Below are 25,916 nucleotides of genomic sequence, written 5' to 3'. Positions count from 1 at the left end.
TGCTTTCTCCCACTATCCAGGTGTCCCAAATCTAGGTGTTATTGCATTTGCCATTGTGCCCCCATTTTAGGTGCTTTCTCCCACTATCCTGGTGTCCCAATCTTGGTGTTATTGCATTTACTGTTGTGCCCCCATTGTAGTGGTTTTCTCCCACTATCCAGGTGTCCCAAATCTAGCTGTTATTGCATTTGCTGTTGTGCCCTCATTTTTAGGTGCTTTCTCCCACTATCCAGGTGTCCCAAATCTAGGTGTTATTGCATTTACCATTGTACCCCCATTTTAGGTGCTTTCTCCCACTATCCTGGTGTCCCAATCTTGGCGTTATTGCATTTACTGTTGTGCCCCCATTGTAGTGGTTTTCTCCCACTATCCAGGTGTCCCAAATCTAGGTGTTATTGCATCTACTGTTGTGCCCCCATTGTAGGCGCTTTCTCCCACTATCCAGGTGTCATAAATCTAGGTGTTATTGCATTTACTGTTGTGCCGCCATTTATGGCGCTTCGGCCACTATCCAGGTGTCCCAAACTAGGTGTTATTGCATTTACTGTTGTGGCCCCATTGTAGGCACTTTATCCCACTACCCAGGTGTCCCAAACCTGGGTGTTATCGCCTTTACTGTTGTGCCCCCATTGCAGGCGCTTACCCCCACTGTCCAAAATCTAGGTGGTGTTGCATGTATTTATGCATTTTTTTATTTTTTATTTTTATTTTGTTAAATGTTTATACAGTTTAAAAAAAATTCACACATATACATAACATATAAATCATTTATGTACTTGCATAAATATAAATATCATGAAAATACATCAAATTGAATCTCATAATTAAGTATTCACAAAGCTTAAACTATGATACAGAAGCAACATTAATACATCCCCATTCAAATCAGAAAAAAATAGTTACAAATCAAAACATAAAATAATTATTTATATCTTTAAGAAAAAAGAAGAAAGTACATTTTTAAGGATATACCAAGAAGAGGAAAACACTACCGGGGGAAAAAGAGCGCCAAGAGCCTCTGGACAAGTAGGTATAACATATCAACAATGCCACAGATATGGTCAGATATTAAAGCTCCTCCAACAATTTTACATCCCCTTCAAACTTTCTTAAGGGCATATCAGCACATTTCCAAACCTGCGTTATGGGAATGATCTTCCTTCGGCTATAGCCGGACATACATCTCAACCAAAATGCTTCACAGACTATATCGCCAATGTCTTCTACAAATTCAGAATAGTATCGTTCATATGCAGATCTCATGCCAGGGCATTTGGTGAGTATATGTCTAGCTGTTTCCACTTCCTCTCTGTTAAGACATATTCTACAGGATCTTTCATTTAGTGGAGTACCAGACCATGCACCTCCTATTTCAAGCACATTTAGGTGGTTTAACCTCATGTTAAGAAAAATACGGTGAGTTACTATAGAGGGAAGTAGTTTTAAATAGTCTTCAGGTTCCTTAAAACTGAAGACCATCCTAGAAAAGGTGTGTAAGGACTTCATGCTGGCAACCTCCTCATGGCTTTTTACCCAATCAAACTTCTCAGCACAATTTTTCATTTTTTTTACCAGGGCACCTACACCATCTTCCCAACAATGGGTCAACACAACTTCTCAAAGAAACACGCATTCATGGCCCTAAATTTATTCATCACTATTCGTATAATATAGTGCCACTATCGAGAGAAATTTGTAGAACAGACAGAAAAGAGTTAGGTCCTGCAAACATAATCTTGATGTACAATTTAGCTCTATTTAGATTAATTAGGAGAGAGATATTAATCCCATCTCCAATCTAATGGCCTCGATAGGCGTAAAGTTGCTCAACCCCAATATTCTGCGCCAGATTAAACATTCAATTTTGCTGTTCCTATCTATATAAGATGCCTCAAGGGCATAAAGAAAGGCTGCAGATAATTTCTGTCTATAAATGGTATGGAAATAGTACATATACCATGTAAGCTATACCCTGCTGTTCTTTGGGAAAATGATAGGACCGCCCCCATGGTGGAAAGTACCTTGGCTCTCTTGTTCAGCTGCAGGTGCTTATTGGTACCAATATTATGTGAGCTGACTTCATATCCAAGGTACTTATTTGTAGTCACCCTTTGGTATGGAAGTCTTCTTCCACCGTCTATGGCCGATGGCCATAAATTGTGTTTTGATGATGTTTATTTTAAGGCCATTTTTGTCAGCATAGGCACATACAGCCTTTGCACTGTTACAAATCCCAACATATGTATTATCAAAGATGACAATATCATCTGCAAAGCAGATCCAGCTCCGCTTATTCATGCCGATCTTGGGGAAGGCATTCTTTTAATCAACAAATATTTCCCCAAAATCCGCCATGAAAAGATGAAAGAACTTAGGGGCCAGAGCTCTGCCCTGACGTACTCCCATCCTAACTGATATCCAATCAGATATTAGGCCCAAATTATTGAGCCTCACCCTTGTGGTGTTTTGTTAGTACATTAGCTTACATATGTATAATAAATGGGCTAGCTTGCCCATATGCTTGAGTTTTATCCAAAGCATACTTCTATTTACCATGTCGGATGAAAAATCCACAAAAAGAATATAAAGAGTTAAACCAGATGGACAGTTAGCCCGATCATTAAGAGTGTTCACCAAGAGAATATTATCTGTAGTGGCATAACCCTTACGAAACCCAGTCTGGGCTTTCTCCAAGATGTTATTTTGGGATAATCACATGTTTATTTCTCAAAAGACAAAGGTGCAGAAAATGTTGCTGGGCACATCTGTGGGGGGCAATAAACGATAATTGTCTGGCAAATTCCTCTGTCCATTTTTAAATATAGGTATAGTTATGGAAGTATTCCATGCCGTGGGTATTCCTCCTGTATCTATAACTTTCGGATATATAATTACTAGTATATCTGCCCAGATGTCGGCATTTTCCTTGATGATAGTATTACACAAGCCATCATGGCCAGGGGCACGAGATGCTATCAATTTGTTAATAATGTCTCTAACATCATCTCGATTTACTGTTGTGCCCCCATTCATAGTGGTTTCTCCCACTATCCAGGTGTCATAAATCTAGGTGTTATTGCATTTGCTGTTGTGCCCTCATTTATGGAGCTTTGGCCACTATCCAGGTGTCCCAAACTAGGTGTTATTGCATTTACTGTTATGCCCCCATTGTAAGCGCTATCTTCCACTATACAGGTGTCACAAATGTAGGTGTTATTGCATTTACTGTTGTGGCCCCATTGTAGGCACTTTCTCCCACTACCCAGGTGTCCCAAACCTGGGTGTTATTGCATTTACATTTGTGCCCCCATTTTAGGCACTTGCTCCCACTACCCAGGTGTCTCAAACCTAGGTGTTATCGCATTTACTTTTTTGCCCCGATTGTAAGTGCTATCTTCCAATATACAGGTGTCCCAATTCTAGGTGTTATTGCATTTACTGTTGTGCCCCCATTGTAAGCACCTTCACCCATTATCCTCGTGCCTTGAACCACTTGAGTATAGGCGCGTTATAAATGCCGTATCATATAATTTCATATCATATCCCAAATCTTGGAGTTGTTGCACTTGCTGCTGTGCCCCAATTGTAGGCTCTTTCCCCCACTTTCCAGGTGTCTCAAATCTAGGTGTTATTGCATTTACTTTTGTGCCCCCATTGTAGGCACTTGCTCCCACTACCCAGGTGTCTCAAACCTAGGTGTTATCGCATTTACTTTTTTGCCCCCATTGTAGGCGCCTCAGCCACTATCCAGGTGTCCCAAACCTAGGTGTTTTTGCATTTACTGTTTATTTTTTATTGTGCAAAATGTTTTATTGTAAACCTTATACATTTTGCTCAAAAACAGCTTTCATACAATCATATAGTTAAAAAACATCAGTAACATTTGCAGTCATAAAATTCATAAAAGATTCTAGTTCATGTTACAACCAGGTGTAATTATCACCTCATTTCATTCACACATCAGATTTCTCATTCATTCATTCAAACTACACACATCAGATTTCTCATTCATTCGTTCAAACTACAATATTAATCTTCTTCAGAAAATGGACTACTCTAATTACTATAGAGGAGGTGTGGCCTTTTTGGATATATTTCTAGAAGTGCTCTGAATTCAGTGAATATATGGAATAAACAAATTGGGAAAAATATTCTTCTCTTAACTTCTGGAGAGCTTCACAATTTATCATTAAATGTTTAAGGGTTTCAACCATAATACTACAATGTCGGCACTGTGCAGTTTTCTGGATTTCACGTATTAATTGTATCTCACCCTTTCGGGGAGCGTGTTAAATTGAAACCTTAAAACTATTTCTCTTTATCGACTATCTGGAGATTTCTCTAAATATTTCTGAGTTTTCCTTTCTTTTTACATAAAAAATTGATTTCTCTGGTCAGACTATATCGTGATCTTTTATCGCAGCTCATTTTCCAATCCATTTCCATCATTTTCCTTTTGGCCTGACCTGATTTTCACAGAAATGTTCTACAGACACCTCATTCCGCTACAATATGCGTTCACACTGTTGCTTAAATATAGCGAGAGGACCTTTACCATTAACATGATCCATTTCATTCAATAAAGTATTATAAACCAAACCCTCTCTGCTTACCAGCATCATGCAGACTAGTAATACACGCTTATCTTGAGTGATAGCCAAGAGAGAACTCTAATTCGAACCGCATTATTGTTATAGGGACACAGTTTGGGAATCTTAATACTTTTCTCCATAACCAGGACTCCAGTTTTTCTAATTCAAGATTCTCAAACCTGGAATAAGTGTCTAGGCCATACATCAGAACAGGGATGGCTTTTGAGTAGTAAAATTGGTTAAGTGGCTTGATAGAGAAGCAGCAATATTTTTTTGAAATTTACAACATTTGGGCTGCTAATTGGCGGCCCCTTTGCCCATAGAGCATATCTGTAAACTTGTATTTCTTTTGGTCTCGTTAATAGAGCCTAGATATCTAACATTTCGCACAACTGGAAATTGTTCACCATTCATTACCCATGTGAATGTATTCAATTTGTATCTTTCACTTTTGTAGGTCATAATGCATGATTTCTTTGGGTTGATTTTTAGGCTATTTAACTTAGCATATTCCTCAAATCTCGTTGAGAGTCTTTGTAGCCCCAACTGCGTTCGATCTAAGAGTAAGATGGATGTCATCGACGTAAGTAACGCAGAAGCATCTCACATCGTTTAGTTTGGGTGAGATAAAGGAAGCACTTCTCACGAATTCCCACACGTCGGCCAGATACAAATTGAAAAGGCATGCTGTCAACACACATCCCTGTCGCAATCCACAATAGATGTCAATGGGAGCTGACGTGTTGCCTCAATTGTTCAATCTTACTTTAATTTTCATATCTTTTTGTAGTTGGGTGAGAATATCCAGGATGTGTTTTGGCATATCCCAGTCTGCAAGATTTCTCCACAACCTTGTTCTATGTATAGAGTTGAATGCTGGCTACATAGAGCGGGTCTTCTCTGACCATAGAAGATTGGTTAATTAAGGTACCCCGTCTGAAATTTTGATAAAATACTCTGTTGACCATTCCTCCTATGCATTTGAGAAGGCATTGAGAGAAGATCTTGCTCTCAATTTCCATAAGGGCTATAGGGCGATAGTTTGTTGGATCATTTCGGTCTCCTTTTTTATATATTGGGACTATTACTGACATAGACCAGGTTTTGGGATAATCTTGGTGTGTAAGATATTCATAAACAGGATGTGGATTATCATTACCTGTGCTGTCACTTCTTGTTTTAGAAGAACAAGTTACTCTCTTACCTGGTAACGTTCTTTCGATGGGATGGTCCGACGACGTATTCCATATCTATGACATGTAATCACCACAGCTGTGCTGCTTCGGAAAATCTTCGGTGTCTGCGTCCTGCATCAATGACATCGATACGCCACCCTCGAGGACCTCCTCCGACGGCCGACGTCACTGGATGTTATAAGTACGACGCACAACGCCCGTAGCCTCAGTTGTAGTTTTTTTCCCAGAATGTGTGGCAGCAGTCTTCTGCCAGTCTGACACACAGAGCCTTGTGGAAACGTAAGCTGCAATCGCATAAGAAATTCTGTAGCGGGGAAGGCAGGGAGGGAGCGATATGGAATACGTCGTCGGACCATCCCATCGAAAGAACATTACCAGGTAAGAGAGTAACTTGTTCTTCGAAGGGATTGGGTCCTCCAACTTATTCCATATCTATGACAGACTCCCAAAGCAGTACCAATGCAAGGAGGTGGGAAAAGAATTTAGAAAACAGAAATTTAGAATGCCCAATCAAATTGCGGAGATCCTGCCCACGGATGGAATCGAGGGAGTAGTGACGTACAAAAGTATGTACTGAAGCCCAGGTGGCTGCATCACAGATGTTACGAATAGGAACACCCTCTGTAGGTCAGTAGAGGCAGCCATACCCCTGGTAGAATGGGCCCGCAAGCCGACCGGTGGGTCCTTACCCGCCAAGCGGTAACACTCAGAGATAGCCAGAATAATCCAGCGAGACAAAGTCTGCTTCGTCACAGCTTGTCCCAAACGCTTTTCAGCGTAACCAATGAAGAGTTGATCATCCACTCTGAACAGGGACATGCGTGAAATATGAAAGCTTAACGCTCTCCTAGGATCAAGCCTATGGAGCGTCTCTTCTTCCTTACCAGGATGTGGAGGAGGATAAAACGCCAGAAGAATAAGTTTCTGGCCTAAATGAAATTCCGACACCACCTTCGGAAGAAATGAAGGACGAACTCTAAGGACAACCCTGTCCTTATGAAACACAGTGAAGGGTGGCTTAACTGAAAGTGCCTGTAACTCACTCACTCTGCGAGCGGAAGTGACCGCAACCAAAAATACAGTTTTAAGAGTTAACAGTCTCAAAGGGCATGAATGCAAAGGCTAAAATGGACCACCCATCAGAAACTTGAGAACAAGGTTCAAATCCCAACTGGGCACTTGGAAAGGTGACAGAGGCAACACATTAGTGAGCCCTTTCAGAAACTGAGAAATTAAAGGAATTTTAAAATAGGAACACTCTTCAGACGAGTGCTTAAATATGGACAGCACCGCCAGGTAACCTTTAACGGTACCCACTTGCAAGCCCCTGTGGGCCAAAGAAAGCAAAAAAGACAGAACCATGGGAATGTCACATCCAAAAGGATCCACATTCTTAACCCTGCACCAGTCGCAGAACTTATGGCAACGGTACAGGGACTTTGTTGCGGGCCGTCTGGCCGAGAGCAACACCTCCATCACGTCTTCAGGGAGGTCCCAATCCTTATACCTCAACCTTTCAGAAACCAAGCGTGAAGGTTGAGGGATCTGACCTCCGGATGGGGAACCTGACCCCCTCTCGTGAGAGCAGATCGTCTCGGTAGGGAAGATGACGTGGAGGGCAGATGGACAAGTCGAGAAGATCCGGGTACCACGTCCTCCGAGCCCACGCCGGAGAAATGAGGATCATCCGTGAACCGAACCTCTGTAACCTCTGCAGTACTTGCGGGATGACGGGGACTGGAGGAAACGTGTACAGCAGTGGGAATGACCACTCCACCACGAACGCGTCTCCTAAGGTTCCTTTTGGAGGAAATTCCCGCAAGCAGAACCTCTCGCACTTCCGGTTGACACTGGAGGTGAAGAGATCCACTTGAGGGGTCCCCCAAAGGGCGAAGATCTCCAGGAGAACCTCCTGAGCCAACTCCCACTTGTGAGAGATCGCGCTCTGCCTGCTCAGAGCGTCCGCCGTCTCGTTTTCATCTCCGGCCAGATGAAATGCCGAGATCGAAACTTCCTGCTGGATTGCCCAGAACCAGAGCTGCATCGCCTCCCTGCACAGAGGAAGTGACCCTGCCCCCCCCTTTTTGTTGAGGTAGTGCATGGCCACCGTGTTGTCCGTCAGGATCAGGACATCCTTCCCTCGCACAGTCAGCAGAAAAGCCTTCACGGCTAGCCTGACGGCCCTCAGCTCCAACAGAATGATACGGAGTCTGGACTCCGACAGAGACCAACGACTGCTGACTGTCAACTCGTTGGCATGAGCTCCCCATCCCGTGAGGGATGCGTCCGTCACGATCGTCACCTCCGGCCGGGGCAGCCAAAATGGAGCCCCCATCATCAGATTGTCTTCGACGGCCCACCACAGAATGTCCTGGGCGACCAAGGACAGCACCTGATCAGGGTCCGACAACCTGCCGGAGGACTGAGACCACTGGAGCTTGAGTGCCCATTGCAAAGATCTCATCCGCAACCTGGCCTCTGGCACCAGAAGAATGCAGGATGCCATGAGGCCGAGCAATCTCAAGAACTCGAACGCTGGGAGACTCTGGGCAAGCTGAAACCTGTGCACCATCTGCTGAATGTGATGATCCCTGACCTGGGGAGGAAAACACTGCCCCAGGGATGTGTCGAGCACAGCTCCGATGTACTGGAGCCTCTGAGTTGGTGTCAAATGGGACTTCTTTAAGTTGAGGGAGAAGCCCAGCTTGTGGAGGGGGTGGCAGGTGACCGACAGATGATCCAGGACTTGCTCGGGAGAGCACGCCCTGATCAACCAATCGCCCATGTAGGGGTAGACGTGAATCCCCCCTTTCCTGAGATGCGCTGCTACCACTACCATGAGCTTGGTGAAGACCCTCGGGGCGGAGGTAAATCCGAATGGCAGGACCCGAAACTGAAAGTGCGAGTCGCCAACCGCGAACCTCAGGTACTTCTTGTGCTTTGGATGTATCGGCACATGAAAATAAGCGTCCTTGAGGTCCAGAGACACCAACCAGTCCTGAAGTTGAAGTGCCTGGAGGACTTGAGAGAGAGTAACCATCTTGAACTTGTCCTTCCTGAGGAGTTTGTTCAAACCGCGCAAGTCCATGATGGGTCTCAAACCCACGTCTTTCTTGAAAATCAAAAAATAAGGGGAATACAATCCCTTGTTCCTCTCTGCTACAGACACGAATTCTATGGCGCCTTTCTCCAGCAGGGATTGAATTTCCTGCGCAAGGAGCGGATCCGGACTCATCAAAGAGAGATTCCTCAGTGGATTGTCTTGAGGCCTCTGCCGGAAAGGAAGACAGTAGGTTATGATCTCCAGAACCCACACATCTGAAGTAATGGCGCGCCACTCTGCAAGATGCTGCGCCAGCCTTCCCCCAACTGGCGAACCATGGGACATGGCCTCATGACTGAGCTGAAGCGGCTGCGGCGTTGCCTGAGGGCAAAGAGGCAACAGCTCGAGCGGCCTTGGCACCTCGAGTACCTTGTTTTCCAACTCTGGCACTCCTACGGTGGTCCCTTTGACTGGCAGCTCCTCTCGCTTTACCAAAGCATGAGTAATAACGAAAGGAACCTCCCCTCCATTGCTGTCCCCTAGGACGAAAAGGCGGAGGTTGGCGAACTGCAGCGCCCAACGACTTTGCTGCAGCTTTGGAGGTCTGCAACCTCTCAAGGCTCTCGTCAGCCTTGCTGCCAAAAAGATGTTCCCCGTCAAAGGGCATGTTGAGGAGCCGGGCCTGCACATCAGGAGCAAACCCCGACTTCCGCAACCACGCAAACCTGCGTATCACGGTGCTCGCCGCCATGGACCGGATGACGCAATCTGCCATGCCCAAACCCGACTGAAAGGCCTCATCCTGAACCATGGCAAGGAAACCATCCCGTTCGTGCCCTTCGGGAATATGTTCAGCCGCTAAGGAAACACAGTTCCACAGAGTGTGCGTGAAAGGTGACAAGGCACATACGGAGTTGGCCGTCTGAAGCGCCATACGCCCTGAAAAAAACACTTTCTTCGCCCAGCCGTCAAAACGCTATTCGTCCCTATCAGGATGGATGGTAGGGTACGACGCCTGATTTGTCGGGGCCGTAGCCACCTGCACCACCAAACTCTCCGGAGTGGGGTGCCTGGTCAAGTAGCAGGGGTCGCTACTGGCTGGGCGGTATTTTCACGGCAAAGACTTGCCCACTGCCGGGAGACTCTCCGGGGCAGTCCAAGGCGCCGCCACCATCCTCTGTAGAGCCATATGACACGGCAGTACCGGGTCAGTTGGTGGACCTTGGTCGAGGATATCCGTAAGGTCATTCTGAAGCAAATCCCCTGGGGGAGCAGACCATCCCAAGTACTCGGTGACCCTAGACATAAGGCGCCGGTATGAAGAGTCGGCATGAGTGCCAGACTCAGGCCTACAAAACTCCACCTCCGGAGAGGTGTCCAGCCCGCAGGGACTGCCACAGGTCCTCAATCTGGCTATGGCCCGAGAGAATCTCGTCTGGCACCGTATCAGGAACCATGCCATCATCAGAGCCCTCATCCACCTCTGAAATAAACTCAAGATGGCGGTAAGAAGGCACAGAATGGGGAACAAAGCCATGCTTCACCTTGGCCATTGCCTTTCTAGGGGGTTCCACCGAGTCCCGCGGTACCCCCGTCGAAACAGCATCGAAAGGCGTCGAGCGCGTCGAGTGAATCGGCGTCGATGCCGAACGCGGCGCCGACACCATTGATGGCATCGACACAGGCCTCGGAGCCGGAGCCCCGAGCGTGTCCCTCGACAGCCTGGGCACCGATGGCGTTGACGACTTCTTCGGAGGCGGGGCCTCGAAAGAGTCCGTCGACGACCTCGGCACCACCGGCGTCAACGTCTTCCTCGAAGACACCACTGGTGCACACGGTCTCGAGCGCGTCGAAGACTGGGACCTGGACCGGGTATGACGAGGGCGATTCCCCTTGTCCGAGCAGAAGCTCTCCCGCTAATCCTGCCGAACACCAGAGCCCGTAGGCGTGCGAGCAGTGTCTCTCGACCGATCACGACCGACCCCACTCGGAGGCGCAGACGGACCAGTGCCCTGCGATTCGAGAATCGGTAACATTTTCTTCCCGAAGGAAGCCCATTCCTCTGGCATTGCATGCTTGGTGGGATAAGCGACCCGCCGACGGGCGGAGTCCTTGGATGAGGACGGGGAAGGCGACCGATGAGGGCGCTCCCGGGAGTGCCTCAAAGAGGCAGAGGAGTGGCGGGACCGACTCCGGCACCGAGACCCACTGGACTTCCGACGACGACGCGGAGAGTTGCCCCTCGAATCGTCCGTCGAAAGCCCCGCAGACCTCGACAACTTCTTCTTGCACTCCCGCAAGGCTTTGGAAGTGAGCGACTGGCAGTCGACACAGTCATCCGTGTCATGGGCCTCCCCGAGGCACCAGAGGCAGGCGTCGTGCGAGTCCGTCACCGACATCTTGGACCCACAGTCCCCGCACTTCTTAAAGCCCGGACGCGGGGTGGAAGACGAGGTAGACATCTTCACGAAGAATATACTTCACAATACGCACAGGTTCGAAGAACTGAGAAAGAACAGAAACTCCAAAGAGTCGAGGCACGCTGAGATCTCCGAAGCGAACACGTTCGCTGAAAAAACGGAACTGAGGCTATGGGCGTTATGCGTCCTACTTATAACATCCAGTGACGTCGGCCGTCGGAGGAGGTCCTCGAGGGTAGCGTATCGGCGTCATCGACGCAGACGCCTAAGATTTTCCAAAGCAGCACAGCTGTGGTGATTACATGTAATAGATATGGAATACGTCGAAGGACCCAATCCCCTCGAATGAGATTACATTGGCCATTCGGACCAGAAGCCCCTGTATTAGACATTGATATTATCATTGCTTCTAAAGATTCTATTGAGATGTCTAATGTCCATTCCAAACTACGTTGCTCATTCAGATTTGAAGCGGCTCCGCTATACAAATTTCCAAAGTGTCTCACCCAGATTTCTGCAGGGATCAGATTTTTTATTGCTTGCTCAAGGTTCTCTTTTTCCTGATGTACAATATTCCAAAATGTTTTGCTATTTTTGGTCAACACTGCTTTCAACATTGCTTCACTGTCTCTCTGAATTAGGAGGTACTTGTTACTTTTAAGCCAATTTTTAAATGTCTGTTTTTCCTTTTTTTATTTTGATATTTTTTGGTATTCCTGGACAGTTAATGGCTTTTATTTCCCTAATTTTTCTTCTCATCTCCTTTTTTTCTCTTGAACATCCCCATCATATTTGTGATAGCGGTTGTAATGTAGCCCTCCTGTCTTGGTTCCGACACTTAATGCCATTTTTCCTGCTATAAATATTGGAAAGGTCTCTACTCTCAACTCCTTTATTTTTGTCTCTAAGGTTGTTGTTACGCAATAATCTCTTATAAAGTTGTTCATCAGATTCATACATTTTTTACTCCAACCTTGCTTGTTCCTTCCATTATTCAGGGCCAGGTTGTTGCGACCGGTTGAGGAAGGTATAGTGAGGCTAAGATTAATTTGTAATATCATTATGTCATGATCGCTTACCAAATTGCTGACCACTTCCAATTCTGAAACTACCCGGGCTAGCCCTTCAGAGGCTACAGTATAATCTAACCAAGATTTACAATCATTTACAAGTAGGTTCTGCTGGTATATCGCTCTGTGTTATACCATTCAGAAAGGACATTCGCCATCCTTCCCAGTACTCTCTCCACACTGTCCTCTGATTAATTTGAGACATTGTGTGATGCATTTCATCATTCCACCCGTCTCCCAATTGGAGGGTTTGGGGCAGTCAGTGAGAGTTAAAATCGCCAACCATTAGCAACTCAGCATTTGTATACTTTGTTTTGGATTGTCCCTATAACCGTATCAAGTGCCTCTATCATAACCATAATATCGCAATGTGTGTTGAGCCAGTAAACATTTATCAGCAAGATCTGTTTTATAATCAGTTTTTTTTTGTAGTTCAATTTGAATTGCCAGAATACCTCTTTGGTTACTAGAGATCATACTTCCCATAATGCCTAATCCCTGCTTCAAAAAAAAACAAATACCTCCAGATGGACGCCCAGCTTTGGGTCTATCTGCCATTTGTTGGAAGCAGGTGAATCCATCCAATATTAAATCTTCTATGGCACATGTCTCCTGCAAACATACTATCGGAAAATCATTTAGTTGGTCTGTAACGCCTGTGCTAGATGTTAGTTTACTAAAACCCCTAATATTCCATGACACCAATGAGAGGGACTGCCGATGAACAACAGGTTCAACGGCAATAGAGCTACAGAGTCTCGTTATCGCCTCTTTGTCTCTGTCCAAGTGCTTCAACTACTCTGATCCATTCAATTTGACTGGTTTCTTCCGGTGAGACACTCCCTCTTGAAACGCACTTGTTTTCTTTTCTTTCACTTCCCACTGTTTCCCATTTTTGTATCTTCTGAAAATCCATTAGAGATACCGCAAACCCTTGGTTCCACAGCCTCTTTCTTTCAGAAATAACCAGCCGCGTACCAAGAGAGTTGAAATGCACTATCGAACAATTAAAGTCCTTTTCGTCCGGGAACTCCACTCTCACTATGTCTCTTGATCATATCATTCTCAGGCTTGGTATTTGTACTAGTAAGAGCAAGTTATTGCCTCTATTTAGACAGATAATTTCGTTCTTCCCAAACGTATGAGTAAACATCAGCTGGGTGTGCACTTTTCATAATTCTCAGTAGTGTTTTTCTGCCTTGGTCGGGTACATATATATTCCCTTGTTCTCCCGTCAACCTTATTTCTTTTACCTGTTGCTCCTTTTTATATATGTGTTTTGTGAGAGGTATATCTTTGAGTTATGCTTGTTAGTGCTAGCTACCTCAGTTGGTTTGTACATTTGTTTGAGTAGATGTCCAACATTTGTTGTTCTACATGCACTATGTGAATTTCCAATTTGAGGGTTTCTTTCAAATCTTTCTGGCCACTTTTGGTAGATTGGGCTCTCATCCTCCCTCTCTTGCCCTTTTTGCTTTCTGAGTTGCCCTGACCATCTATTTCCATTTTTTTCTAAGTGTCCTTCTCTGATCTTATGGTAAGTGTCTCTTTTCTTGGATCCCACTCTCACCACAATTTCATTCAATGACCTTTGATTAACCCTGTTAACATCTGTTTCTCTGCTCATCTCATTCTGGGGCAACACTTCATCTCATTGGTAGCCGCAATCGTTTGTCCTTACCAGCACTTACCTCTTTACCCTCATCACGTTACCACCTCGTCTCATCTACGTCCTTCGAACCTGCCTGTGTGGAGTTACGAAAGCCTTTGTCAATTCTGTCTCCCTGCTTGTAAAGCTTTTGTCATATTCCTGCGGCTGCCTGGCCTTCACCTTATGTTCTTCCGTAAATTGTCTGAAGGGCCCGCACGACGTGCTCACCAGCGAACGTTTGATCTCTCCATGCCTAACCAAATGTTTCAGATGTCCTTCATGCTCCATGTGTCCTCTCATGCACAGTTTACCTGAAACTTGCTTTGCAGCCACTACATTAACAGCCGCTGTGCCAAACCAACTTTAAGCTAAGTACCATGTCCCTGAAATGTATGACTAATGTATCTCACTGGAACAAGGCTTCACCTTTATGCATTTTTCACCTATTTTGACCTTTGAATGTACATCTGATATAGCCCCGCGCAACAAGAGGAGAGGCTTTAGCAGTATGCATCCTTCATCTATTTTGACATTTGAATGTACACCTGATGTAGGACCCCAAAACAAGAGGAGAGGCTGAGGTCTCTTCACTATGTTCTCATATATTCACTTTGTATACTGTATGCTTTTCTGCTGGAGTTCCCTGCAACTTGGGGAGAGTTTACACTTGTAGGCATAACCACATATTCTTATCAAGCACTTTCTGTAACTAGCGCCTAGACACCTCAGGTTTTTGTGCACTATAAATAAATGTAAAAATAAATAAATAAATAAGCTGTCTTTGTATCTCCCACTCTCTCTTTCTTACACTTGTTGGTTCAGTTCTTACATCATAGCATTATGGCCATCGTGCATCAATTTGTCCCCCCCCACTACCATTATCAACCCTCGATTCTATGCCGGTATGTCTTTGAAACAATACAGTTTTAGATGATACTTTGGGAGCAGTTGGAGTTCGACCTCTTGGACCGTTCAAACCCCAAAGATCAAGACCTGTTTGGGTCGACGTAGACATTGTCGTGCTCTTTCGTGGTTTACTTGTCATATCATGGTCTTGTATCTTTTTACTCATTTCAACCTCTGGACACTTTATGGATTCATTCGATGCAGATGTTTTCCCAGAAGCGTCCTCCTTTTCTTGGCTCACACCTTTGTAAAATGTGTTTGATGCCATACTGTGTTGTGATGGCGGGGCTTCATTACTCATTGTTTGATCAGATTGAACAGTTTTCTGGAGATCACCATGTATTTCTGATCGTTCATCTTTTGTAGTTCACTTACAGGCTTTTAAGGACAGTTTCCGAAAGAAAGTACAAGAGTGTGATGCATATTGGATGATTTTTCTATTTCCGGGATTTGTTGTTCTTGTCTGTTTGCAATCAGTTTATCTCTGTTTTCTATGAAATCAATGAGGTCTGACGGAGATCCTTGTATTGATGGATTGCATGTTTGATTTACTATTGTGACACCAATACTTTTGGGTAAGTCAACAGTTAACGATTCCATATGTTCTCTTAGACTCAGGTCGTGTATTTCTTTCATGTGCGTTCTGTCTATGCAGGCTGTTGTTTTAACCCCACCACTTTTTTCACAGTAGGTATAGTTTTGCAGAATTCACTATTTGTTTTGCCTGCAATAGGTCCTGGAGGTAGATGGGGGGAGGAGCTGTGGGCACGGAACCTTTCTACACGCCCCAATCCCTTTCTTAATTTGGGGCGTGTTCCCACCATTTCCCTTTCTTTTTGAATAATTTGAACTGCTGTCATGGTTCCTGGTGAGGTAGATATACTCTCTCTAGGTGCCTGTGAATGGTCATTCGATGTCAGAATCGGTACTTCTGCAGAAAGGCCAGATGTTGGCACATTTCTATTGAGTTTGTTTATTAACTCTCTGTGTGTGATGGAAGCTGCTTTAGGGCTGGTTTCCGCCTGTTTTCCTTGTGTGTGGAGCATGGAATTGCCGAACAATCCTGTTTGGCTGCGCAAGCCCATGCACGCTGCCATTTAAATTATCGGTAGTAGCTGTAGGACGAGATTGAGTAATATAGCTCTACAAGCGAGCCGTATGAGCCGAGGCACAAGGAGCTTTTGTTTTTCAGGTAACACAATTGCAATTCACTGGATCGCCGTGTTCCCGTAAGGCTAGATTCAATCATTAGGGGTTTTTATAATAGGTAGGTAGTGAGAGGGGATAGTTTGCTCAGCGTGATCTTATTTAGAGTAATGGCAAAAGGCTCCAACGGCACGTCGCCTTAACAATCAATTACTCACTGCTACTCATGAGATCTGCTTACTCCGCCAACAACGTCCAAAGACCGCCTAAAACCACTTTGCCACAACTTAGCCGCTCCACGTGCCATGGCTTTAGTGTGGCTTTTAAGCTCCTTCACTGATAGTCTGTGCAAAAGGCCACTCCTCTGGAAGTAGAGGAAGAGAAAATACTATGCCAAAGACCACTTAGCCGCTCTTTACTGTTGTGCCCCATTGTAAGCGCTTTCTCGAACTATCTAGTTATCCCAAATCTAGGTGTTATTGCATTTACTATTTTTCTCCCATTTTTTAGGCGCTTTCACCATCCAGGTGTCGCAGATCTAGGCATTATTGCATTTATTGGATTTACTGTTGTGCCTCCATTGTAGGCGCTTACCCCCACTATCCAGGTGTCTGAAATCTAGGTGTAATTGCATTTACTGTTGTGCCCCTATTTTTGGTACTTCTATCACTATCAAGGTGTCCCAAATCTAGGTGTTATTGCATTTAATGTTGTGCTTCCATTGTATGCTCTTTCTCCCACTATCCAGGTGTCCCAAATCTAGATGTTATTGCATTTAGTGTTGTGCCCCGACTGTAGGTGCTTTCTCCCAGTATACAGGTGTCCCAATTCTAGGTGCTATTGCATTTACTATTGTGTCCCCATTGTAGGCGCTTTCTCCCACTATCCAGGTTCCCCAAACTAGGTGTTATTGCAATTATTTAATTTACTGTTGTACCCCCATTTCAGGTGCTTTCTCTTACTATGCAGGTGTCAAATTCTAGGCGTTATTGCATTTATTGCCTGTACTGTTGTGCTCCCAATTTAGGCGGTTTCTCCCACTACCCAGGTGCCCCGAATCTAGGCATTTTCCCCCTGTCCGGGTGGCTCACAGCCGCTGCAGTGATATCAGGTCTGGGGGCCGTCCGGTCAGGTCAAGAATCCCCCATCTAGGATAAACAACTGTGGTATATTAGACTTGGGTGCCTCTCTCTCAACCAAGGCACTTCTGACCTAAGTGCTCCCTACCTGCAGCTATTCACTCTGACCTGGAAACTTCGCACCTGCCGCAATGCTCCCTCAGACGACCAAGACTGGCAATACCAATTTGACAAGAACGCAGCGAAAACCAAGACCACCTCTCAGCCCCGACAACTCTGTTCCATCTACACCACACTCACCCAGAGCATCACTCCCACACACAGTCAGTCACCACATACATCCCAACCCACGAAAAAAAGAAACCCTCTGGTGAGCCAAAAAGCAACCCAGCCGGCCCACCACCTCCATACTAGCACCTTCTTTCACGAAACCCGGCTACATGCTACACCACCTCTCTATGTCCAACCCCGGCACCAGAATCCCCTTACACTCTGACCATTTACACCCTTCATCCTCCCACCTCACCCCCTCCAACTCTCAGACTAAAGGAGATATCTGGTAAGAATCGCCCCTCCCCTGCCACGCTCCCAGAAGGAGAGGGTGGACGTGTGGGGGATTGTGCACATTCCCCCACACGTCCACCCTCTCCTTCCGGTCAAGCATTGAGAATGACCTGCACCCCCCCCCACTTCTACACACCGCACAACTTCCAAATCTCAAGCCAGAGTAGCGCTCCAGTGCTCCAAACAACAAAACCTCTCTGCCACTACTGCAAAATCTGCACCACCTCACAGGAATTCCCCTCCCAGATCAGTCCCCCCACCCTCATCCCACCCCTCCTTAGCCAGACCCCCAAGGACACTCGCACGGTACACCATATCAATCACTCATACGTGGGGAGCTCTGTGTCGCACCACCAGGGGCGTTGCTAGGGGGGCTAAGGGGGATATAGCCCCTGATCTTTTGGTTGTAGCCCCGGATAGAATCTCAGGAGCTACAGCCAAAAGACTAGCTAGCCCCCAGTCCCAACAGTTCAGACATCAGCGAACCCCCGGGTCTTTTCCAAACCTAGCAACTCCCCTGCGCACCACTAACCTCGTCCCTCTGCTGATATGCATTCCCTCCCTCCCTTCCATTTCTGACCCGCCTCACCTTACTTTCAGCCTCCATCACATGAAACTTCGGTGTACCCTAGATGCCCCAGCCCACTCACACCTCCTCCACCCCGGAAATGACTGATTTCCTAACGAAAGTAACCAACGCCGGTTCTTGTTGATGAAACAAACAAAGTAGGAGAAAAGTGCGCAAGCAAGGGTCATTAAGAGATCACTTTCATGTAATCATGGTATGTTTCAGGGAGGGAACCCCAGCCTGGATGCAAATGCCTAATTAGCAGAGAACCTCCCTTCCCCTCAGCACGGGGTGAGGCGGACTCCAGCGGGAGGCTAGTGGCGTACCATACAGCGGTGGACAGGCTCGTGAGCGCATTGGCAGCTGCACTCTGCTGGCTCCTCCGCACGCAGGATCCAGGCAAGCACCGAACCGGGAACGCGCAAGCATTGACATAAGTAATGACTGCTGCATTCACTGTCGAGCTGCTTGCCACCATAGAAAAGCAAGCTCAAAGATTTCCGTTTTGGGCACAGAAACAGCTTGCCTTCCGTTTTGAATCAGGATGGATTCATGTAAAAAATTTAAAAACGCAAGAAGTATTTTTATAAGTTAAAATGAGGGTTATTCCTTTTTTAAATCAATTAGTGTTCTTGTGACATCGTATCTTACATATATTTGAAATTCGCTCTACATATAAATGGAAACTATAAATATAAACAACGTGGTAATTGCCTGAAAATGTATCGTTTAATTTGGAAGATGCATGGTATCTTTCCAATTCAAAGATGGGCAGGGACGTAATTTGGGGGTCGAAGCTGCGACCCCTGTTGTCTCCCATGCTACCCCTAAAAAATAAACGTTTTTGTTTTTTAGATGCAAGCTCCTGAGCTTTGGCCAGTGCCATGTAGCTCTTTGTTTCTGGAGTGGCTGGCTTCCTTGTTAGGACCTCTTAAAAAATCAGGGGGTACCAAAAGTGTAACACTTTGAGCAGTGACCCTAAATAAGAAAGAATAGGAATAACAAATACTTTGTCTTTCAGGAATTCTATACAATAATTGCTAGACTCATTAAAGGTTTACTTTAGGCAAACTTCAGGGGGCGAGTCATTGATTTAGTCTGTTCTTAAACACCTCAACTCAGCCTTCTATCGTTCTGAGGTTGATAAATGAGTACCAACACAGGTTGGGTGATACTGTATGTATATTTATTCTATTTAAAAGCGCTTAAGCGTAAGTGCTATACAATAACACATCCTTATCATTTGGACGTCTGCTTGCATTCACAGTAACTTGGTAATATGGGCCAATACACACTGATATTAATGATACATATGGTGATCCATTATTGTATGAACTGTATATCAAATTATAGTGATATCGTAACCATATTATTTGTAGTGTACTTAGGAACAATGCTATGTGATGCCACTTCCTGTTTTGTCAAGGTGTGAAAGGTCATGTTCCATCGCTTCCTGTGACCTCTCTTCAAGGTGGGGTCAAATGACATCACTTACTGTGATATCAGAGGTCAAGGTTCATGTGATGTCACTTCGGCTACACCAGGCATTTTGGTGAAATGACGTCCCTGAAGATGGCTCCCTTGTTTCCAGAGAATTTCCTTAGAGACAGTCATCCAAGATGGCTGCCTCCATGGAAGAGCTCACACAAAATTAAAGAGTTCCGAGATGGGCAGGAATGGGTGAGATTAGCCTACGACTAGAGGCAGAGAATGGGAGGGATTACAACTGTGTATGCCCCCTCAAATATCATCTACATTGGAAAACCATTACAGACCCTCATTCAAAGCCTATATTATTAATGACAATAGTTTTGGCTTTAAAGGTAGCATTTTCAGCGCCACCCAATAGCTCAAACCAACAGACATGCCTCTGCTGGCATTTTTACCACCGGCTAAGGGAAGGGATGTGACTTTTTCTGCTTCTAAGTGACATGTTAGCCTGTGTGAGACCGGTGGTGGCTTCCTGGGAGTTCAGTAGTGGCATTAAGGAATGTCTCTGAGGTTCTTGGTTGTCTCCAAGGCTTCTTCCTCACAGTCCTTGGGATCCCTCACTCTGGAGATCTGTTTTCAAATCAAGTAAAGTTGGGAATATCTCTTTTTTAGGGGGCTTGTGAATGACTTGTCTCCTGGATGAAGACTCACCAAAGTGAGGACTTGGAATATTTTTTGTTTTTACCATTTTATCAACAACAAACAAGACCGCAGTCCCGAACAATATGGGACAGTGACAGTACAACTGTATAATATACTGGTAAGTTACATATAGTTTTATACATTTTCAGGTACAAAGTATGAGTAATCAGAAGTGGTCTGCATCCCAGAAAGCGAATCATTTGTATATGGGTCCCATATGCCTCTAGGTCTTGCACACACAGGTGCTATATTTCTGTGATCTGATTTCAGATTGTGACAGTACATTATATCTTTCATCAAACTGTTCTTCGTAGGGCGAGGTCCTCTACCCCAAGCAATCACCACTCATCATTTGCCAAGGACAGTAACAATCCCACCAAGCATTCAAGATGTTCTGGGTTCTCCTTCCTGTAATCAAGTAATGCCACCATTGGTGAAATTTCCACCTGTTCTCCCGCAATCTCCCCGAGTACATGGAATACCTCAACCCAGAAACTCATGACTTTTGGACTTTCGGACATTGCCAGGCTAGATGTAGGAAGTTGGCTGGTGTATGATAACACACTACACATTCATCTGAGCTATACAATTCAAATCTGATAAGGGCTGCAGGTGTGTAGTAGGTTTGATGTAGGTATTTGAAATGCAAAAGCTTAAACCGGCTATTAAGGGCATCCCTCCTATTCTGGTTACAACAGTCCTGCCAGGTTTCCTCTGATATTGATTAGCTCAGTGTATATTCCCATTTATGATGACCATTCCACTATGCTATTATTTTTGCGTATAAACTCGAAACCAGTTTCCCAGCTCCTTCTGCCGTTATAGTCAAGTGGAGTAGCTGTGAGGTGTCTGGTGGCATGGGTAAGGAAGCAGTGTGTTTCAATTTCAAAAGTATAAAAATATGTCCAGTGGCGAGGTGCTGCCCACCATTTCCTCTAACGCCTCCACTGTTATGAGCTGTCCTTGGGAGAACAAATCTTGAAACCTGGTCAGTCCTACTTTTCCCATTCATTGCAAGTATCTGTTTTCACTAGTAAATGGCACCACAGTAATGGGGAGAAGGGGAGAGTAAAGGGTCCCCACCTCTGGTTTGCACCCAATCTTCCGCCAGGCTATACACGTGCATTCTACAATATACCTCCTTCAACCTGAGCGAGGCGGGCTGTAAGAACCACCACCCTTAGGAGAGACTGTGCTGCCAGGGCTCTCTCTATCTGGACATGTGGCCTGTCCTGATTTGGGGCATAGTAATAAGACACAAAATGCGCTTGTGTCGCTAAGTAACAGGACTCAAAATCAGAAAGTGCCTGTCTCCCTCTATCCAGCTGAGCCAATAACTTCTCCCATCATACCCGAGGTCGTTTACGGGTGCATATGAACCTTGAAACCATATTTTTCAATTCTCTAAAGAAGGATCTCAGAGCCACCTGGGAAACATTGAGATTATTAAACAGAAATCTAGGTAATAGCACCATCTTAACCAGTGAAATCCTTCCATATATTGAGAGTGGGGGTGTCAACCATCTGTCTACTGTGTTCTGTGACTGTTCTAGGATTTTGCCATAGTTTTCACTTCAAAGAGCTTCCGGAGCTTTTGCCAGTTCCACTGCTAGGTAACGTGTATGCATCATGTGCCACTGAAACCCAAGCCCTTCCGGGTATGCCACTACCTTCTCAGTAAGTGGGAACAGGACTGACTTTTAGAGATTTATTTTGAGTCCTGAGAAGTGTTCAAACTCCAGGACATCAGACATAATAGGTTCCAGATTGACTATGGTGTCCTTCACCTATAAAACCATATCGTCTGCGTATAATGGTATGACCAGCTTGTGTGTATAATCCCGTATGCCTATGCTGCTCCCGAATAGGTTCAGACAGTGGTTCAATTGCGAATGCAAAAAGAAGAGTGTTGAGAGGGCACCCTTTTATTGTGCCTCTTCCCATCAGGATCTCTTCTGATAGATGCCCATTTACTCGGATTCATGCCGCTTAATGAGTGTATAGCTGTGAGACCATTGATAGTAACCCTTCTCCCAAACCCATCCGTTTTAACACCGCAAAGAGGAATGGCCATTTCACTGAATCAAAGGCCTTCTCTGCATCCAGCAGGGCAGCCAGTATGGGTATATCTGTGTCTATTGCTAACATCAAGCCGAATATATGTCTCAGTCCATATGATGTCGATCTCCCGGGTATAAAGCCAGCTTGATATGCCCGGGCAATATCTTATTATCTATTTTGATAAGTGAAATCAGTCAAGAGGTTGAGCAGTCTATGGGGTCTTTCTCCGGCTTAAGTAAATCTGTCACTACCGCCTCTTTCATTGGTGACGGGAGAGCCCCATGTAAACCTTTTCTAACTGAGAAGGGGCTCAGCGCTAGTAGGTTCAGGAATTCAGAATTGGAAGAACTTAGAAAATGTGAACATAGGATTGTTTGATCCCTCCTTTGCAATCCCACTGTTCTAGGCACATGTTGGGGCTACAGTGGTAAAGGAACAGTGGCGTAGAACAGGGAAAACTGAGGGCAAGACAGAGGAGAGACGATGAGTGAAAATTGGGTGATAACAGACTATAGGAAAAGATCTGAGTATTGAGAGGTACAGTGTTTGTAAGTGGAAAGAGATGTGAGATAAAAAGAGACAAATAAAAAGGGGACAAGTTGTTTCTTACCAAAGTCGCTCTCACAGTAGCTCCGGTTCCTCTGGGATCTTCCCCTGGCCTGTTTGCATTTGCCACAGTCTTCTGAAAAAGGGAGAAATAGCAACTGAATTTAGTCCCGGAGAACATTTCTCTTCTACATTTATGGAATGGTTAGGGTACTTCTCTAAACCCGCATGGCCAGAACACTTCCTATTTATGTCTCTGCCAGGATCTGCTTGGACACTGCACATCTTCTTGCATGACCCATCGAGGCCACTGCTCCATGTCTATTTCAGCCAGTGCCCTTTTCATTTTCGGCCAGGACCCTGCGCCATATACAACTTGCCTAGGGTGACCTATCGATATGCAGCCCTATGGGGTAACATTAAGGAGCTCATGTTCTAAGTATCTGTAACGTAAATGGAAAGCGTTAAAGCCTTCAGTAAAGTTTTAACGCCTTGCATTGACGTTGCGGCTCATTTTCAATCATTTGTATGGCGGAGAAGAGGGGTGGAATGCCACTTGCATTTCCACCACTGCTCTTCCTCTCAACTTTACAAATGCTCCAGCATTTGCGCTGGCATGGATTTTCATGCTGGTGCAAATGCTGAAGATGTCTATGGAGTCTGTCTGATTTATGCCTCAGCATGACGCAGGCGAACCCCATAGAGATCCATTGTACATGCTGCCTGCCATGCTCTTATGCTGGCAGTTTGTATAATTACAATTAAAACCGGCCCCACTTGATCGCATGTCGGGCAGGGTTTAATTGTAAGTGTGAGCCCTGCTTGCCATGGTAAGGGGCACTCACAATAAAAAGTAAACGATGTCTACTCACTTTGGAAGGCGGACTGCAAAAGTGCTTTGTAAACGTCGGCATACCCACATGTACGTCGCCTTTTATCCTGCACATTCCCACTCCGCTGTGCAAATGATTGAAAATTGGTGGTGGGGTCCCGGCTACGCCTAGTGCAACCGTACCTGGTCCCCACCGTAAAATAATACATTGTAGCAACATGAGCTCCCGTATGTTTAGAACCAGCTAGGGTCGGTTCTATGCAGGGCCTGGCACTCCTTCATGCCCTGCCCAGAGGTCATGTCTAAATATCCACAGCGCCACTGCCAGGAAGTACTCTAGCCTGAAAATTCCAGGGCTGAGGAGGTATGAGAGTCTGGTGAAGAGTCACAATCAATGGAGCCTGCCTTAATTAGCAAATAGTGAATAGGATGAGCTGTATAGCAGCGAGTGAGCATGGTAAGGTATCGAACAGGGGAGTGAATGGAAAGGTTTATATTGCATGGATTACGATACAGTATCTAGCAGAGTGTAACAGTGAGCGAGTTGGAAATTGGTGAAGATGCTGAATGAAAAATGTAGACTGCATAATGTAGCATTAATGTTATAGAAAAAGAAAAAATATAATAGGAACAAAAATTCAATTTTTATTTTACATTTTGCCACAAGGTCTAGTAACAGACTAGTGTAGGATGTACGAGTTGATGAAACATGGTTTTGTTTTTAAAACAGGGATCATTGTTTTGGGCACAATGGAGGGTCTTTTTTGTGACGGTAGTGGAAACAGGAGAATAGGCTCTACTGTGCTGGGAGATCCCCCATTGTTATTTAGATCCTGAATTTTGACTATTGTTTTGGGAAATTTTTAATCAAATATCTATATGAATTATACACGTTAACGTTTAGCATTTTACATATGAAAATGTTACAATTCAATATCATTAATTAAACATTTCCCCATAGAAACAGTGAGTGCTACAGCATGGATTAAGGAAGATGCTGGTCCTTGCCTTTCGCATCTGCCGCAGTGGCTGTGGTCACCTCTGACTTCGGTGGCAGCCTTGATGTGCTCATGATCATCTTACGATCTGGGGATCCAGTAGTCCAAGACCGCATGTCCACCACTCTGGTCTGCGGCTGCCTCAGAGGGCTGGAACCTCCCTGGGAGAGGTTGTACAGATCACGGGGCAACCAGAACTCATACTCAATGCCCGGATTCTGCTCCTGGAAGAGCACCTACACAGGGAGATAAAGTGAGACGGGCAAAATGGGCAGGCAAGGCAGAGCCAACGAGAGAGGGAGAGACATGACACATGGTGAAACAAGGGAGGCGACAATCCAGGGATGGTGGTCTTGGGAGCAGGAAAAGGATGGAGAGACAATGGAAGGCGACAGAATAGGCAACAGTGGCAACGAGCAGCAGAAAGACGATGAGACATGAAAAGGTCACAGGGAAAAATAATTGTAGGTGCTGGAGAATAGCAACATGGGAGGGGAGAGACAAAGTTGGACAGAAAACGTGAAGGAGGATTAGTGAGGCTAGCACTGTTGGCAACAAAAGGAGCCAAATGTGCAATATCGTTAAAAAGCCTGGGACTGTACACTTGTGAGCAATTGAGATCTGTGTTGGATATTGCTGGGGGGAGGTAGGGACTATGTGACTTGTAAACAAAACGAGTGGGAGGGAGCAGCTGTTGAAGGATATCCACAGTTGAGTGCAAGTTGGCTCTAGGTCCCCATTGTACGATCACTTTAGAGGTGCTCTCTGTCTTCCTGGGGGATGTTAACTCCTTCAACTCAAACCTGAAATGTTGAAGGTAACTGAAGCCTCCTTTGCCTCTCACCATAACCTGCAGATCCTCCTGTGTTGGTCCCACAGCCTCTATGGACTCGTGGTTATCCGGAGAGCGAGTGTAGTGCACCTTGGTGCCCGCCACCTCATACACTCCCGGCCAGCTCATGGCCCAGTCTCCATTGATCACGTATCGCCTGCTGCCATTCATCAGAGCTGCAGAAAGACACAAAGTGGCAGTGGCAGTCATTGCTGGGTTCAACGCACCTGGAAGGATGAGCCTATCCGAGAGTGCTGTCGGTTCTGTCATTTTCCTGTT

The 25,916-nt window shown here is 45.5% G+C and overlaps 1 protein-coding gene across 1 annotated transcript in view; it reads right to left on the bottom strand.

Moving 5' to 3' along the window:
• ADAMTSL5 (ADAMTS like 5) overlaps positions 1-25,916 on the bottom strand; it is a 268,633-nt gene that overhangs the window by 55,911 nt on the left and 186,806 nt on the right. Inside the window, exons 8-10 of the mRNA XM_069612224.1 lie at positions 25,650-25,813; positions 24,816-25,041; positions 23,040-23,111 (exon numbers count right to left, since the gene is read on the bottom strand). Coding sequence (XP_069468325.1) covers positions 23,040-23,111; positions 24,816-25,041; positions 25,650-25,813 — 462 coding nt within the window. The remainder of the gene's footprint in view (positions 1-23,039; positions 23,112-24,815; positions 25,042-25,649; positions 25,814-25,916) is intronic.

This window comes from Ambystoma mexicanum, chromosome 1p (genome assembly GCF_040938575.1).
Source record: "Ambystoma mexicanum isolate Mex_15411 chromosome 1p, UKY_AmexF1_1, whole genome shotgun sequence".
Classification (NCBI taxonomy): domain Eukaryota; kingdom Metazoa; phylum Chordata; class Amphibia; order Caudata; family Ambystomatidae; genus Ambystoma; species Ambystoma mexicanum.
The sequence above is the reverse complement of the archived record's forward strand: the minus strand, read 5'-3'. Positions and strand labels throughout refer to the sequence as shown.